We start from the raw sequence: 18,992 nt of genomic DNA on the forward strand, positions 1-18,992 counted from the left end.
AAGGTGGCAGGAATTATAAACAGTTTGAAACGGAAGTCAGTGTTAGCACAAAACCTTCAGGCTTCTAGAAACAAATAATGACAGGAAAAGCCTACTAGAACATCTGAATTTTATTTGGTGTTAACCACAGGCACTTTAATATTGTTGCTTGAATATGATTGGTTAATTATGAACAAAGTCAGGATCACATCTACCAGAGGTGGTTTACTTTTTACTTCCTAGAGAGGAACACGTTTTAAAATAAACTACCTTGGTCTTTTTTCTTCTTCAAAAGTTGATTTAGTACAAACAAGCAAAGCAAAGATTTCAGTAAGTGTGCTAAAGAACACTAACACATTTGTCAGATGCTTCAAACATTAATGTGAATGGCTACAAGAATTACAACTGTTCTCAATTCAACCACCCATTATTTATATATTGTATATCTAATCTCAATCCAAATACATATAACTCAACATTGCAGTGTTACACATAAGACAGTCATTGAAGATAGCAATGTGGAATGCAACCAAACAGGATTGGTCCACTGAATTGAAAAACGTAAAGGTGTACAGTAAAATGGTGGATGTAGTGGACATTCAATTCACATATGTTTCTACTACATCTGATGCCACTGAACATTTTGAGCGGTTGAGAGTGAAAAAAAATATTCGTAAATGACTAAGTTATCACACTTCAAAGGAAATGCCAGATTTTGGCAAAAATTACAAGAATTTAATCAAACTATAATAACGCCCAGGGGTTAAACAGGATTGGTCCACTGAATTGAAAAACGTAAAGGTGTACAGTAAAATGGTGGATGTAGTGGACATTCAATTCACATATGTTTCTACTACATCTGATGCCACTGAACATTTTGAGTTAAGTTATCACACTTCAAAGGAAATGCCAGATTTTGGCAAAAATTACAAGAATTTAATCAAACTATAATAACGCCCAGGGGTTAAACAGGATTGGTCCACTGAATTGAAAAACGTAAAGGTGTACAGTAAAATGGTGGATGTAGTGGACATTCAATTTACATATGTTTCTACTACATCCAGAAGCTGAGTTGCTATGACCAATGCCGCACCCACATTGGCAAGAAGGAAGCTTTCATTTGGAATGCGAGGGAAAGGATGGCAGTTGGGATATTGCGTCTTTTTAGCATGCACGCCAAAGCCCCGCATCACGGCCACACTCTGAGGCAGGTCTCTTAGCATGGGGCTGTAGAATGAGACTTTTTCAGCCATGGCTGAAATTGTGCCGCCGAGACATTTGCCGTTTGTTTTGTACTCGACAGCAATGAGGGATTTTTCCACTGCCTGGTGGACTTTGAACAGACACCACTCTGCGCTCCCGCCATCGCTTTCACTTTGTGCAGCGTTGAGGTCACAGCGGGCCTGCCGACACCATCGTTGGGCCTCCCTTCTGTTGGGCTTTGGAACATATTTGTTTACATCCCAAAAGTTGTAGGAACGGTATTGTAGGAAAGCTCGATCTCGGCCACTTCTGTGGTGCAAAGCCTCCTCATCCCATTGCTCGTGGAAGTGTCCGAATGAGACCCAAGTTCTGCTCTTCACGTATTTGACTGCCTTTCTAGCATAGTGGCACTGAGGGTTTTTTTCATGGTGCCATTTGAGGTACACTCGTTTGCCATATTTTATCTTCTCCTCCTGTGGAAGAGTCCAAATCTCGTCCAAACTTTGGTCAATTTCCTCCACTGCATCTTCAAAAGTTGCCGGTAAATTTCTTGAAGAGTGTTGGTATGCCGCTACTTGCAAGTTCATACCGGTGGCTTCACTGGGTTCGTCGAACTCTGGTTGTGGCATGCCTTCAGATTTGAACTGGTACAGGTCTGCAGTACTGACTTCAATGATCTCATCTTTAATTCTTATTTTGTACCTCTGTGAGTAAGGTCCAGATAGTGGAGGTAGCACCTCCACAATAACTGCATAAAAGTACTTGTTGTCAACTAAGTAAGATACATATTCTCCCTCTTCAAAGTTGTTGAGGACATTCATGTCTAAGGAATCGTGCCACTCCTCTGGAATTTCTCCTTTCGGGGCCTGCGGGCTGGTCACTAAACTTGTGACATCAACACTGTCGTAGATGTCATTTTTGGCCATTATTTCACGAACATCTTCCAGATTGTCACACAAGAGGAGATGACCGAGGACCAGAAGGTGCTCTGTCAAAATTCTGTTACCTAACAAAGAGTTGATCACTTTTGTCAAAGTCATGTTCACGTCATTTATGACCTTTGGGACCATGGTGTCGTTGTGTTTCATGTAAAAGACGCAACCTCTTTCAACTTGTCGGACAAAAACGGCGGTCTCGCAAGCCGTGTTCTGCAGAGCTCGGTCTTTGAGCCACAGCTCCGTCTTCAGGCTGGTGCAACACACAATCTGTATGCTGCCGAATATTTTCTTGCACAGGTCTGCAGCCTCCTCTTGGGTTATTTTGCCTTTTGATTGCTTTCTTATAAGACATATCAGTCCATAAGTGAGTGCACTGGAGTTCATGTGTTTGTCAAACCAGTCGCGAAATTCACAGGCCTGTTTAAGTTCACAAACTTGCATGTGCGATTCCACAAATTTTTCTTCAGTGACCTGTGACAGCCTTTTAGGTTGGAGTCTTTGGGGCAGCAAATCCAGCAGTCGCCAGTGCTCGTAGATGTCGTTGCCCAAATGACATGTACTGAGTTTCTCAAGTAACAGGAAATCTTTGTCCAGTGATGCTTCCAACCGTTGGGCGTCAAACGCCGTGTTGTTGAAATACAGTTCACATGATGGGTAGAGTTTTCCATCTACAGCAGGTAGGTACAAAGTCTTAACGTTGTCCAGAAGAGACTGGTTGGGCTTCTTTTTAAGCAACAGAAATAACTGCTCCACAGCACGTTGAGCTGTATTTCTCTGGTTTAGGTTGAGTTGAGTTTTGGCACTGGAATCAGCGTTGACTGCTGCCAGAACATTACAGTATTGCACTGCAGTCGGTAATTCCTTCACGCCTGCTTTCTTATAGAATGGCCAAAACCCACCGTCCATTCTTGGAATTTCGTACAAATACGGCCTAAAGTCGCGTTCGTGGGGGAGTGAAAGAGCAACATTGTCCATTCTCACCACTTTTTTATCTTTTTCAACCAACACGAGCGGGACACCTTTCAGTAATCGGCTGTCAAAATTCATCTTTTGCAAGTAGTCATAAGACATTCGAAACACACTTGCGCGGGTTTTGATCTGAACCTCCGTTTCACAAGGTGACTGGCAGACATTTATCATGTTTCTGATTACACAATTTGCAGGCAGTTGTTCATGAGCCCCCGCTTGCTTAATCCTTTTCAGATCCATCTCCGTATTTCTTGGTAGACGTATGATTGCCATTGAAGACCAAACCAGTTCTTGAGCCACAGAATGAATTTCAATTAACGAGCCGTTGATTTGAACGGCAGTGGTCTGTGGCGCAAAAGGCAAATGATAATCACACAATTCTTTTTTAATTTTGACAGGGAAAATGAACTTTATGTTGGCTATGCTGTCCAGCAATGTGTTCTCATCACTTGCAACACTCAAGGCTTCTTCGAGAACTAGGGTGGATTTCTGTTGCAGCTCCTCGCAGTGACCATTTGCCTCAGCTTCCGACTCTACCTGCTTTGCAAAGCGTACGATATCATCTATGGACACAACATGCTTCATTCCAAGTTCTTGGAGCAATTGCCGTGCTCCTTCTTTGAATGGGTCGCACAACTCAGCCCAAACTCTCTCAGGGACAAACTGTTCTTTGGGCAACATTTTATGATACAAGGCAACTCTGTCATCATAGTAGTAGGAGACTGGTTCCACTTGCCCCTCAGCATTGCCAATCATTGGTACCGTTTTCAGTTTGGAAAATATGGCGGACTTCTGCTGATAATAGCTGGCATCATGTTGCAGTGAGAGTAACAGTTTGAGGCACTGAAGCTTCTGACGCTCCGAGAATCTATGCACCACAGCCAGAATGATCTCCATGAAATACTGCAGATCATTCAAGGTCCGAATTTTCAAAGTTTGAGACACACCCATGTTCTCAGGATTGTTTTTGAGAAAAATGCTGTTGTCGGTAGGTTTGAACAAGTCTGGGAATTGACCCCGTGACTGTGTGCTTATGTCGAGGATGTAAACCTTTTCTTGGCCATCAATCCTTACTCGGTTGCCGTGTATTGTTTCATATAGTGGCAGCGACCGGAGCTTGCTCTGATATGCTGGACACATTATGGACTTTCCAGACTGCAGGAAGTTTTGAAGTTGTTTCATGTCATCTGAAGAAAGATGGTAAAATTCTGAGTGGTTTATAAGGACGACTTGGTTCAGCACAGATGGTTTGTCATTCTCATTCAACAGTTCGGGTAGAAGAAGTGAAGCTTTGTGATAGTTAGCCTTAATGAAGAAGGAAAAATCAAGCCTCATGAAACCGAGTTTCAACAGGATTTCAAATATTTCAATGTCTGATCTGTTGGGAATTACACTGGGCATGTCTTTCATTTTTTGTAGGAGGTGCTTGTTTGACCTTTGGCACACAACAGGTAAAATGCAAAAGTCCCCAAAGAGCTCCTTTACATCAGTTAATGACAAATGTTGATTATTACTTGGACTTTTATTTTCTATATCACTTGGACTTTTTTTTCCTACATGGCTTAATAAGAACTTCCACAGCAATTCCATCCAGTCCAGTGTTTCCTTATTTGGAACATAAAGACCACGCTGTGGGTCAAGCTCACACTTGTGAAGATTCTGTGTAATCAGCGGACTCAAATATTCGTAAGCATCATGAACTGTAACGTCGCTGGCGAGACTCAGGTCTCTTAGCACCTTGAAAAAGTAACAGTTTGTCGTATAATGTACAAAATTGTGCTCATACCCAGAGAACAGACTACTGTACAGGGATATCAGCTTGGGTGATTTGTTGTCAAACACCCTCAGAACACTATCTGCTGTGAGGAGAAGAGGAAGCCCGTTGAGTAAAGCAGAATCCTCACTTGTGATCTCATTCTGGCAGATATCACTTAGACAGAAGTGAAGGAGCGTAGAGCATCTTTTAGAATTTTGAATTAGCGTGTCATTTACAGGCAGTGGTAACTCATTGCTTGTTTGCTTTGGATTGTGGACCGCCTTTGCTCTCAAGAAGGTCCGCACACTAGAAGGATTTACATCTTGTACGGCAATGCCAGCAGTTTTGAAACCATCCCATATCCTCTTCATTTCATTGGAGAAGGGAACCAAATTCATGCCGAGGTCCCTCAAAATCTGATTTAACTTTCCACTGGATGATTCCTCCAAGTAGGGTGCAGTCGTTGTTGTGGTTTCTCTTGCATCTCGCCACTCAATGGAGTAGTTAGTGATGGTTTTCAATGGCTTTTGGGTAATCACTTGGTTTGTGCACCTCAACACGGGAATAACATCAAGGCCTCTTTTGCTTATTGATCTGTACACCTCATGTATCATTTCATGCCATTCCTGACCAACATCTTCAGACACTGTTGGCCAGAAACACAAGTATGATTTAGAAAAACATGACATTATTTGATTACGGTTAACAGTCTCCACTAGATTGGTTTGGCTGATGTAATGAAGAAGGTCTGCATACAGAGGCGCAGTGACATTGTTTTTCAAAGATTTGTTCCGGTCTAATTTCAGACTCAGGCCGTCTTCTTTCCAAAGGCCTCTCCTGGAAGAATCAACCTCAAAGTCTCCATTGATATGCACCGGTAGACCAGTGGTGCCTGGTAGAGGAAGTAAACAAAAAGCTTCTCCTTTGAAAACACTGTCGCTGAGTTTTGAGTTCACAAGAGCTGCTACTGATGCTCTTGGATGTTTTCCTTCTCCATCACTGGACTCTGATGTGCTAAACTGCTCAGCAATGATCCATTTACTTTGTCTTTTGTCTGAGGTTGAAATCATTGTTTCATAAATTGCTGAGTATTCTGCTGTTTGGTGTGTGCTCTTTTCTACTGCAAAGATTGTTTTCATTTCATCTGACTGATCATTGATTTCATGGACTTCGACTTTGCAGATATTTTTCAGGAACAGGATGAGCCCTTCAGGGTCCTCAGATAGGGCATCACAAAAGACTTTCAAGTCATGCTCAGTGACTTCCTGTTGCGATATTTTTGAGATGTCTGCCATGGTGGCAGTCCTTAGAGGCAATCTAATCATGGTTCCGTCTCTAAGGGGAAATTTGTCTGGAAGATAAGATTTGTAAACATCTGTGTACATCTCCTTGAACAAGTCATCTAGCGTATAGCCAATACCCGCCCGCCCATACTCATGGTGGCTTTCAATGTAATTTTGAGTGGGATCTAAAATGCCTAGTAAGCCATCTCCAGTGAGGATTGAGGGGCAATCAGTCAGATGGTAAACAGAATTGAATCCAAGTCCATATTTTCCAATCTTCCCTGGATTATGACGCTTTCCTCCAGTTCCCAGCTGCTGAATGCCAGTCAGGTCTTCGTCTGAAAACACACTGTTGTTGAAAACACAAAGCGCTGGGCCCTGCAGCTTGTTCCATTTCTCTCCAAAGGTTTTTTCAGTGCTGTGATGTCGTCTGTCCCAAACAAAATGAATTTCCTTGGCCTCTGCATCATCAGCATTTTGGATGAGCTCTTTGAGGATATCCTTTTTTGCTGGATAAGCAGAAATTATGTTTTTAATCCTAACAGTCAGTTCCTCTTTCTGTTCGAACTGAAAAGAATTTGGTAAGAGGTTTTCAACGACATGGCTTTGCAGAGTAAGATGTCTGGTTGTTTTGATTCCAAAATGGAGTGCCATAGCGCGTGGGATATCCTTGTGGCAAAGTGTAACATCCTTGGTAACTGGCATCCATGGGCTGTCATTAAAACAAAGCTGGGAGGCAGGTTCCAAAACCCCATGTTGATTGGGTATGAAACAGTCGCTTGTTGTGCTTTCGTTGGCAGAGTATATGCCTCTGTTTAAAATTGTGAGACAAATTTTCAGATCATTCTTTGGCAAAGGTTTGTCTCCGTGTTTCAAATGGACTTCCTGAAGCACATTAAGAAACTGGTGGAGAGTGAATGTGTCATTAACACCTAGACTCTGCCAGAGATTCCGGAAACTAGCAAAGGCAGGAGGAAGTACATGGAGATAGGGCTTGGCATCAAATTGCCCTTTGACAGCTACACGGTTCACGTCGACAAATGTGTCTCCGACAAAAATGAATGGGAATGAATTAGCCCACTGAGAAATGAATGTTGATGTGTTTGAGTCACGGAGGCAGCTATCCAGAAAACTGTAGCATTCAGAGGCAATCGCGTGAAGCTCGGATTTGGCCGTGGATTGTGATTGCTTCTGTGTTGCTTGCAACTGCAGGAGCACCAGGTCAAGTACTGGAGTGTCACGAACCCCTAGTATTTGTAGGATAGGATCAGTAACATGTATGTTCAGGCCAGAATGATCCAGCACAGGTTGCGTTTTGTCAACGAGCAGTGAGCATTTTTCACTGAAAATGTCAACTGGCCTTTTCAGAACTGCCTTTGTACCGCGGCAGAGAAATGCCGGGAGAAATTGGGTCATTCGTAAAGTGTGCCAGTGGCAGGAGTCGTTGTCATTTATGTGATCCTTCATGAGTTCAAGAAGGCACTTCAAATATCCATATGGTTTTTTTGGGTCAGTCCCCCAAAGGGTTTTGATTGTTTCTGCTTTCTCAACAATAGCCTCCAGTGAAAGATGATCATTTGCCATTCCAAGCTCCAGTAGACGTTTAATCCTCCTTGGGGAGCAGAAGTCGCTTTCCGTACCCCCAAGCAATCTCCCCTTCTCGTCTTCAAAAAGACAAGCCAGTTTGCCTGATGGATTTACAAGTTTCTTGATATGCTGGAGGTGTCCATCCATTGTGGGGATGCATGGATACTTGACAAGTAGATGGTCAATTTCCTCTGACTTAAGGTCAATGGCATGTAACAAAAGAGTATCTCTAGTCTCAGCGTCCAAGGTGGCAAGGTTCTCAAACACCACCTCTTGATAAAACCTCGCCCAACCCCATGTTTTCTCCTGCAAAACCTTCTCAAGGCCACCCTGTTTGAAACAGTTTCTCAACCAGAGTGGAAGAGAAACAACATGGTTTGGTTCTTTGATGTGTTTCTGGCAGACCTGCAGTACAAATGTATGGATCTCTTCATCTTCTTCAATACTTTCATGTAAAAATATGGCATTGTTCACTGAACACCATTTTTTGCCATCGTGGAAGACCTCAGGGGCAATGTGGTGATGGGTGAGGGTGGCGTAAAACTCATCAACCAAAGGTTTGAATGTGTCATTCACTTTTTCTCTATCAGGCCAAAAGGTGTGATAAGAGTAACTTTTCATTTGTCCATTTTCCGACATGTCCTTTAATACCAAAAGTGCTGTAACATATGCTGTCACTATGGGATCCTGAAGAAGCGCTTTGTTCCAGTCATGCTTCACCCCACTTTCCCACAGACCTTTCCGGTTACTTGTTACAGCAAATGTTCCATTGATATTGACTGGGAGACCGGTGTGAATGGAAAGCGGGAGGAAGCAAAATGCCTGACCAGATAGCTTGGCTTCCGGTGTGGAAAATGTTCCACTTTCTGGATCGTCTTGCAAAGGCACGGCTATTCCCCCAATCGGCAAGGAGAACGTGACTTGCTTGTCCGGTTTCAGGGCCATTTTTAAAGACTGATTTGTCCCAAAGCAGTTGTGCACGAGCCATGACTGACTTTGTCTGCTACCAGATTGTTCACTGCTTATTTGGACAATGTTGGCAGTACAGCAGTCAATAACGTCTTTGAAATTCTCACTGTGTTTCAGCAATAATTTTTCAGCTTGAATCTGCACTGACTGACTCTTGTCTGAAATTCCGATTGCACTCAGAGTAGTTTTGGCGACAGTGAGGACGGTTTGTATTTCTTCATGTCTTGGAGGAGTTGCTGCATGGTTTGAGATATTTTGCAAAGACAATGTGTTAATGTTCTTCAGGAACAGGATATGCATTTGAGAATTGTTTGTAAAGTCTTGTTGAAAAGAGACAATATCGTGTTCGTCATATACTTTGGTGCTTATCTTTGACTCTAGAGCCTCTTCCTTGGTTCGGAAAGGAAGTTTGATGAGAGTACCCTGGTAAGGGTGTGGGGGACTTTGTGTGGTGAAACTACAACCAAAAATGTTTTCGTATGGTCCAAATTGACCAGGGAAACAATGAATATGCCGTTTGTGGGAGAGGTCCAACTTGATTCCAGGATTTGATTTGTTTTTGATGGTCTTTTTAAGGTGAGTCACATTTGGATCAAGTATAAGGAGCGTGTTTCCACTTAGGACTGAAGGAACATCTGTCACATGATACACAGTGTTGAATCCAAGTCCAAACTTGCCAATTTTTCCCACCTTGTGTTCTTTTGAGGCAGAGCCCACTCTCACAATATTCTCCCAATCCTCAGATGTGAACTTCTCATTATTGAATGCCCAAAGGCAAGGGCCCTGACAAAGGGTCATGCCCGGATCTATGAGAAATTCAGGGGGATTCTTGTGTACTCTGAAATCCACCAAGAATTTACAAGCATCTGCTCCGGCATCTTCCGCATTTTGAATGAGCTCTTTGAAAACATCTCTTTCTTCATCATACTCTTTGAGGATGTTTTTAATCCTCATTGTTATGGGCTCAGATTGTCCACACTGCTCAATCCCCACAAGCTCCGGGTCGAGGATGTGCGTACTAAGGAACTGGATGTTCAACCATTCAGCAGCAGCTTTTGGAATCTCTTCGTGTAGGACATATACTTCATCCTTGCTGTATAGAAGCCCCTCCAAACTTTTTTTGCTCAAATCACAGAAAACAGCCCTCGACAGTGATTTAAGGGTATACCGACCCTCTTGTGTGATGACGGGCACTGGTATGTCCTCCCGAACCACCGTCTTCTCCTTCCATATCCATTTGACAATTTCAATGGAGGCTTTAATCTCGGAGAGCTTTGCGGTTGGTGGCTGTCTTCCTTCAATGGTTTTCATGATGGAATGGAGAATCCCAACAATGTCACACTCTGAAAGCAATGACCTCAGACCAAACTCCTTCAGGAGCTTCTTGTATGGTAGAAATTCATTTGGTAATTTCTTCACCCATGAGCTCAGATCTAGATTATGTGGGTAGTCTACAACCAAATCCCGTGGAGATACAAACTGGTCACCGCACCACAGCCAACACATGTTCCTATCCATTAAAGTTACAAAGTCAAAAGTGTGATCCTGCATGTGTTTGTAAATGCTATGCAACTTCCTTTTGAAATCTCCATTTCTGTCAGGATCATCTATTTGGTTTATGTTTGCAATCAACGCAAACAAATTGTCTTTCACATTCTTTGGTTTGGGCAAGCATTTGAGACCAAGTTTGTGGCTAACTCTGTCACTCAGGCTTCCAATTAGAGGCATCACATGCCCAACAATATCCTCATACTGAGAGTGTCTTATTTCCTGCGGGCAGAAGAGAGAAATCTTGTCGGTGTTATTACCAGGATTAGCACATGGAATCCATTTCAGCATTTTGAGGCTGTGAAGCTGTGCATCAGAAAACTTAGGCAGGAGACTGTGAGCGTCGATCATGTTTAAGAGCGCCCGAGCTCTGCTGAAAGTCTGCGAATTAGGTTGCAACTTGCTGATCACCGCAGCAGCGTGCAGCAAGTGCTCAGGAGACACATCCGCTTCTCTCTTTAGCATGCCCACATCTGTGAGGGTTTCAAGCATCTGTTCTGTTTGCAAGTATGGAGAAGGGGGGAAGAAATCAGCGTCAAAAACGACTTTGAAAATTGCAACTCTTGGATGAAGGAAGTGTGAGGTCTTTTTGAGCACTCCATTTGCTTCCATGAAGCTTAGTTCTTGACAGCGGTGTTTTAAGGTCTTATTTTGGGAGAAAAGGATAATGCCATGTTGTAAAATCCAAGTCATGATCTTTTCAGTGTCATTTTTGCTGCATGCTTTGGCCTCAATTTGATCAATCAGTAGGTGAGCTGCTTGAGCTGTGTCCAAAAGATTAATGTTGAGCAATTGCAGGAGTCTGCGATCAGCCTCAGTAGTAGATTGCAGTATTGATTCAGGCATTGGCAGTTCTTTTGGTACTTTTGGACCGCAACCCAAAAGAATGGCCTTTTTTGAGTGTGCTGGCAGAAGCGCGTCTTTTGTATTTTGAAACAGAGGCAACTTTGAGAGGAGATCCTTCTCGCTATTGGAGAGAATATCCAGACAAGAGAGATATTCCTTCAATTCTTCTCGAGTGCCGGGACACGTGGTCTGGAGTTTTCTGACGAGATGCTGATACTCGACATTCATCAAGATAGTCACAACATTTCTTGGAGATGGACACAGCACAAAGGAATCAAGGTCGTCATGCTTAAGCCATTCATTTCCCCTCACCACTGTACCACCAACTTTTTCCAACAACTTGGCTATTTTATCCGGCAAGCTGATCTTCCTTCTTTGGTGGAAAACAAGAGTCGTGTTTGGATTCAGTTTAGCAAGTAGTAAAGACTGACTGGAAGAAAGGGGACTCACTGGTATCAATGGAATGTCAATGAAACAGCTTAACTTTGTAAAGTGAGCGTTGAGGAACTTCCAGAATTCGTGGAGCCAATCCAAAGGTGGATGCTGATGTTTGTTGACGTCCCAAGCAACGAGTGCTGTGTCCGTCCCTTTCCAGTCCTCGGGCAAATACATCCTGGTGTACTGTGCCACCTCATCTGCATTTATGTCCTTTATCTTGAATAATTCTGGGGAGAGACAACAAAAATATAAATATGTGCATTGGGATGATGAAAAAAGATGAATTTCTTACTTCCACGAGCCACTTGTTTCAAGTGGGCAGTGCAGTCCGGGCTTAAATCATCCGGGATGAATAGGTGTTTGCAAAATGGAAGTAAGACTCTGCAGAGAATACAGAAATTGTCTTCACTATCAATGAAGAGTAAATGGACACACATGATGATATCTAACATTATGGTAAACAAAAACTGATGAAGTGTAATTCTACACGACTAACTATGACGCAAACTACAACCAGATATGCATCTCTGAGAGTGTCAATCAAAACCATTATCTTTGTAAAGGTTTATTTTTTACTCTTGTCATGCAAGCATTTGTTAACTATCCTTCATAAATGAAGTAAAATTACCAATAATTTTTGGGTGATTTTTAATGGCATGTGAAAATCTAAGTGCGCTGATCTCATATTTCTTTGCCATGTGGCTCAATTGTTGGCCACTAAACAGTTGAGACTAAATCAACAGTGCCTCTGCTGGTCACACACGTAAGTGCGCTCCATTTGGACTCAAATGAGACAAGACTCTATTAATCCACAATTGTGCATTCTTATCAATTAGCCCTCCATCTTTTCAGAGGCGCAGTCCTAAATTACCTTGGAAATTCTTTGCTGTCAATCAAGGCAGTGTCCTCCTCTTTGTCCGTGAAAGCTCTAAAAGAGCCATCACTGCGTGGGAGAAGCTCAAGATTTCGGAGATCCTTGTATTTGCCATCACTCAGGATATACTCCAGAAGACACAGTTTGTCATCTCTGGACACGTTACGCATGTCAACCCTATGAAGAACCTTCCTGAGGAATGCTGGCGTCGCATATGTAAGGCTGTTTTTGTGAACAGTTTTTATGGCTCTTTCAACATTGCTCGGTAAAGTTACAAGATTCTCTCCACAGGAAAGCAAAGTTCTTCGAATGGCAGCCAGTGTGTCAGGGCTCGTTGGGCCAGTACAGGGGAACACAGCTTCCAATGTACTGATAAACTTTCTTTCATCTCTGGCGAGGGACAGCACCGCCGCATTTTCTTGGAACAACTGATGAAGGACTTCTACGGCAATGGCGTGCCATTTGTCCTTGTGTTGAATCTGGTCAAGATCCGGCCACAGATCATACACAGAAGACACGGGGAGAAAAGCCTTTTGAGCAAGTCTGACGGCATCTTGAATGATCATTTTGTACGCTTGTGGCAGCACCGCCTTCATCAGCAATTCATTCCACATGGCGTGTTCGTCGTGTAGCTGATCTTCCTCCTGCCACTTGATCTGTCTCCTGTTATCTGTGAGTCCAAAGCAGGCGTTGACATTGACTGGCAGTCCAGTTTTGTTGCTTTCGTTGTTCGGTAGCGGGAGGAAGCAGCTCAATCGGCCGCCGCTGGCGGCCCTCGTCTCGCCGCAAGCGAACGCCAAGTCAACTTGTGGGAGAAAGCTCAACTTTTGTGCGAGGGTATCCAATTCCTCAACATTTCCTTCCTTCATGGTACACGTTGTCACGAGCCACTTTGTTTCGTTGTGCTCTTCGGAATTGATGGTCAACACTTTGAGTCTGCTCGAACCCTCGATGTCGGTCTTGTCTTGGGGCTCCAAAACAACATCAGTGGAAGTCGAGGACTTGACTTCAAGTCTTGTGCTCACAGAACCATGGACGTCAATATGCAACAAGGTCACCGTGGTAACGTTTTTCAAAAACAGCAGGCTCAAGTCCGCATCTCCAATGAAGCTATCGAAAAGCTCAACAACCTTGTCCGTGTTGTACAAATTATCCGAAATGTCCGATGCCTCTGCGCGCAAAGGGAATCTAAAAATTGTCCCATCAAAGTGCTGATCTTCTGTAATGACTTTGGACCACTCTTGTCCGCTTATGAGCGTAACAATGTCCCGAAAGGGTTGGAACTGATCCTCACAAGTCATCAGAGCTTCTTGGTGCCCTGTGTCGTCCAGCAACCAACGGAAACCGCCTTGTCTCTCTCCAAATATTTTTTCTTGGGGATCAAAAATGCCAAGGTGGCCAGAGCTGAATATACTTGGAACATCTGTTCATGTGAAGAAAATAAACTTGTCACAAAAAGCTCCACAGAGCATTTCCGCAGAACATCTAACAAGGGCTTTTACCTGTAATATGGTAAACCGAGTTAAAACCTATCCCAAATCTCCCGACTGTGGTGGGGTCATTGCGCTTGACGCTCCTCCCGACAGCCTGAATTCCTTCCCAGTCTTCATCAGTAAATGGCGCGTTGTTGTAGCTGTACAGAGCAGGTCCTATGTAAAAATAAGGGGGGGGGGGTAATCAGTGTGGGGCTTTATCTGTGAATTAATGACATGACTTGGTAAAGGTTGCATATGCACAAAAAGGGCCTGAAAGTATGCAAAAAACTCTTATGCAAATGTTGGTGAGCCATATGGCGACATGATGAAATGATGCTGAATGAGTTAATTCTGCTTCATAGCAAAGATAAATCCTTGACCACCTTGAGGGCAAAAATCTGATGTTATATTTTGGCTAAAAAAAAAACGCACGGACTGTAGGCGGTCGACCATCGAGGCAAATTCGGCTAAGATGGCAACAAGCTAGTGTGGCTAAATATGTTGCGGACTCGCTCCTGAGTCATTAATTATCACCTTCATGGCGCCAAATAAACTACATATATGACAAGTATCGTTCTCACGAAAGGATGACAAGGAAAGACAGAGAAGCCATGCTAATTGCGAAGCTAACTTATAGTAAGACTTAAAACGACTAGCACGTTTAACACCAAAATGAAGTGCTTAAGGGGATCGAGTCCACTTTTCACAGACATTTGGCTGGAACAGTGCTGAAGCGGACAACATCCAACAAATAGCAAATTAGTAAGTGTTTGGACTATGGCAAGAAAGTTTACTTTTTAAACAGAACAGGAAATGAATTACGCTACGCTACGCCGTATGTCAGCCAGGAGTAATGGTAGTTTATAACCTGAAAAATATATCAATAAGCAGTTCAGAAAATGAATAAATGATGTATAAAATATTTATAATATCAGTAATATTATTATTTTTTTTTTTAGTTTTGCTTTTGACTTTTGAGGTCTGCACAATAAATTTTTTTAAATTACATAAAATCTAATTTATTTAGCGTTGCTTCTAGACAAGAATAGGTATACCGTTTGCTGTTATATACTGTACATTGTGAATTTAAGACTCTTGATTATATAAAACAAGAAAACACAATGTTCATTTGCTATATTGTCATATTCTTATACATACTACAGGTCCCTGGTATTTACCTGCCAAAAAGAAAAATATAAGTTAGTATTTGCTCCTCAAATTAAATCATTGATTCGCAAAACTGCTCTGCAAAGAAAGAAAGAAAAAAGTTTCTTGCATATAATGCTACCGTCTAGCGGATTCTGCATAGTGCAACCTGAAGCTTGCACTATGGGGTAGATGCCACAGACTTCCGGGTTTTACACATCAGCACTGCTGGCTGCGTTCCAACACTCGCACCCCCACCCCTAAGCCCCCACAACCCCCAACCGCGCGCGCCCGCTCATCGGCGGGAGGGCGCCTCGGCTATCTGAAATGCTTCGGACACTGAGACAGACACTACACACTCGCACCCATCGACGGGAACGCGCAACCGAGGGGCACAAAGGCGGAAGCGCAAGTACTGGAACGCGGCCCACACGTCACAAACCCAAAACGGAAACAAAGTTGAGGGGTGAAAACCCGGAAGTCGAAAGTCCCGCTTCCTCCGTGGCATATAGTACATTGCCAAGCGCAAAAAAAGGAGCGAGTGGTTGTGTATAATCACTACAAATTATCACTGAATTCATTAGACAAAATGCTGCAAATATTGGCCACTTTACAATACAGCGGAGCGATCGGTCATTCAAATTTGAAATATGACCAAAAATTCTCAGAAAAGATCTGCAGTCATGTCACACAAATAGAGAACCGCAGTGAACTGTGAGCTTCTGCATCGTGGTTACCTTGGAATCGTCCCAAAGCGTCCGTCCAAAGACTTTTAGTTCCATAGCTTCTCTCGTCATGGATGAAAGTCACATTGGTGGCTTGAGCGTCATCTGCATTTTGAATCAGCTCCTGGTTAAAAACAAAAAAAAAACAGCAATCAATCAGTTTTAAGTTTTAAGAATTTTTATAGGTTGCAAAGAACTGAAAATAGTCATTTGTTGAATTTGCAACAGGAGGTCATATTTACTGAATTAAAAGCTTTTGCAATCAAAAACATCTTAACAGGTCTAGTTACATTTTAACAAAATAATTTGGAACAAGTTTAATATTTTTGAAAACAAAATATTGTTCTCATATTGCCGAACGGTTGATGACTTGAAAATGACGCAGGTTCATTTGCATTGGAATATTTAGGAAAATCTGAGAAAACTTATTTTCCATAATGATTTGGAATGTGATGTACTACAAAATAAAAACTGATCAAATGACTATTTCTAATGTCGATTTTGAGAAGACCCACCTTCAAAATTTGTCCACCATCTGGATACCGACGTAGGATGTCTTTCAGATAGTCAATGAAGGGCGGCGCTGTGGCCCCGAAGGAAGTCCTTCGCCCAACAAAATAAAATTCAATTGATACATATGAAATTCTTTTCCCATCAATTCAAACAGTTTCTAGGGGAAAATGTCTGCCTCAGGGATCAAAAATTAGACAACACTTGCCCTCTCGGCAAACAATTTTGTTCACAGCAACCAAGTTTGGGGAGTTGCCCCGTCTCACGCAATTAAACCAGTGCTCATCCTAGCCTCACTCTACTGCGGGGTGTGCAAGCAAGGCTTGGCGTTACCATGACAACCAGGGTCAGCCTAATGGACCGGGCTCAAGTGCAAACTAAATAAAAAATTTAAGCAGCAGTGACAGCTTTATTTTTCATAGAGAAAAGTAATACCTAAATCAAAGGATCTTGTATATATTAAGCACTTACACTTATTTGCAATAAAATGTTCTCAGGTTAAATTGGAGATTTTTCTCTAAATCCTAGATTTAATTCTACGGCCTTGATGAGCAGCATCGGAAAGGCATCAGAGCAAACCTGATTGGACACCTTGTTATGTGTAAGGTATAGAGTGCTTTGCAACAATCATGACATCATCGATCGTTAAAAGGTTCAAACACGAACTACTTACCGTGTTTTTTTCTTGGTGCTCATCTTTCTTTGAGTGGCTGCTGTAAGAAAGTCACGGTAACACATTGGCGCAATTAATTTTTTTAGGGAAAACTTTTTTGTGTGTGTGTGCGTGTGTGTGTGTGTAAAAATTAGGTTAAGCCTGAAGCAAGGGGATAAGGGAAAAATGATGATGATAATGGAACCGAGAATGCTAAGCGAGTATTGTACGCGTTTGTCCTCAATGCAAGCATGAACGTTTGGGAAATTGTTGATTGGATGGATTGTAGACTCACCCAAGAATCAAGTTGCTTACTCCAGTGTCATCAAGCAGAATATTTGCAGGATATCATCAGGCAAAGGAGAAGATCTCTGGAAAATTAAAGGAGAAACTACCGTTTGATGATAAAGTGGAAGCGTAAGCTTTGTTTTTTCATTTGACCACATTTACATTTTTCTCTCTCAATCCTATGTAATAAACCTTTGAAGTTTGTAATTTCAACATAGGGTTTATAGCCTGGTTTAGGTTTTCTATCTAGCTTTTCAAATGGTCATTATAAACAGAAAAATCAAGACAAACTTTTTCTTTACAATATGTTTAATGCGCCCCACTAATCTGATTAATATTGTGCTTGTGAAATTCAAATTAAGCAAAAAGATCCAGTAGATATTATTATAATTTTTCTTAAATATAATAATAATAATATTTTTCTACTCAACAGGTGCTTCTATGAGCTCGTTTAGCTGCTAGTTACGTAGAAGCATTTGGCTAAAGTCAATCTGTGGCAGGGTTTTTACTTTCTGGGCCTGGATTGCCCAAGCCTCTATATAAGTAAGTAGTTCTGAGCTTAGTCACGATCACGCAACGTCTTCATATGTACAACGCTTATGAAAGTAATTCATGTAGTACTCGAGAAATCCACGGGTAGGCGCTACTGCGCCAAAATGAAAGTTGCCATGTTAAGAGTTGCCATGTTAAGAGAAACGAAACCGAGAACGTCGTCCTTCCGGAAAAGGGCGGGGTCAGCCCCAATACCCACCCGGCGGTCGCGAGGGAGGAAATAGAACTCGGCAATCATGAAACTGCAGTTCCAAAGACAAATAAAACTGTGGCGCAGACAATAAAACATTTAACACACAAATACTCGGAAAATAGTAACAGTAGACATGTATATACATATATGTACATATATGTGTGTGTATATATATATATATATATATATATATATATATATATATATGTATATATATATATATACATATATGTATATATATATATATACATATATGTATATATATATATATACATATATGTATATATATGTATATACATGTATATATATATATATATATATATATATATATATATATATACGTATATATATATGTATATATATATATATATGTATATACATGTATATATATATACGTGTATATATATATATATATATATATATATATATATATATATATATACGTGTATATATGTATATACGTGTATATATATATATACATGTATATATATATATATACGTATATATATATATACGTATATATATGTATATACGTATATATATATACATGTATATATATATATACATGTATATATATATATATACGTATATATATATACATGTATATATATATATACATGTATATATATATATACGTATATATATATATATACGTATATATATATATATACATGTATATATATATATATACGTATATATATATATACGTATATATATATATATATATATATATATATATATACGTATATACGTAGTAACCCTTGTAGGGTACAACTAGACATCTGATATGGAAAAAGTCCACTTCAAGGTTTGACTAACTACGAATTATAGTACACAATTAAAAGTAAAATAAAATTTAAAAAAGCGGAAGTAGAGTGAAAAATCGTGATAATCTTGAGTAGTATGAGTTTCTAAATACCAACAAATCTTCAGATAATGGTGATAATAATCATAAGAAGAAGAAAATGCACATTACCACCCTCATGCTCCTTTTCCTGGCTGATGATGCTTTTCTCTTTCTCGCTGCTGTCCTATTTAAAGGCTCCGGGAGTAGTGACGTT

The 18,992-nt window shown here is 41.2% G+C and overlaps 1 protein-coding gene across 1 annotated transcript; it reads right to left on the reverse strand.

The window, feature by feature from the left end:
• Positions 1 to 95: 95 nt before the first annotated feature.
• On the reverse strand, positions 96 to 18,921 carry sacs2 (sacsin molecular chaperone 2). Its single transcript, XM_077580308.1, has 9 exons — positions 18,908 to 18,921; positions 17,194 to 17,269; positions 16,920 to 16,959; positions 16,252 to 16,339; positions 15,749 to 15,860; positions 13,893 to 14,039; positions 12,388 to 13,813; positions 11,809 to 11,897; positions 96 to 11,743 (listed from the first exon to the last, which is right to left on the reverse strand). The coding sequence occupies exons 3-9, from the start codon at positions 16,940 to 16,942 to the stop codon at positions 1,014 to 1,016; spliced, it is 12,615 nt and encodes a 4,204-aa protein (XP_077436434.1). The 5' UTR covers positions 16,943 to 16,959; positions 17,194 to 17,269; positions 18,908 to 18,921; the 3' UTR covers positions 96 to 1,013.
• Positions 18,922 to 18,992: the final 71 nt, after the last annotated feature.

Source organism: Vanacampus margaritifer, chromosome 11 (genome assembly GCF_051991255.1).
Source record: "Vanacampus margaritifer isolate UIUO_Vmar chromosome 11, RoL_Vmar_1.0, whole genome shotgun sequence".
Lineage (NCBI taxonomy): Eukaryota > Metazoa > Chordata > Actinopteri > Syngnathiformes > Syngnathidae > Vanacampus > Vanacampus margaritifer.

Excerpts from the sequence above, each read along its gene's own strand:
- sacs2 (XM_077580308.1), bottom strand. The coding sequence starts at position 16,942 with ATGAGCACCAAGAAAAAAACACG. Across the intron at positions 14,040-15,748 it reads CGCTTTGGGACGATTCCAAG|GACCTGCTCTGTACAGCTAC; the intron begins GTAACCACGATG and ends ATTTTTACATAG. Across the intron at positions 13,814-13,892 it reads CTCGGTTTACCATATTACAG|ATGTTCCAAGTATATTCAGC; the intron begins GTAAAAGCCCTT and ends TCACATGAACAG.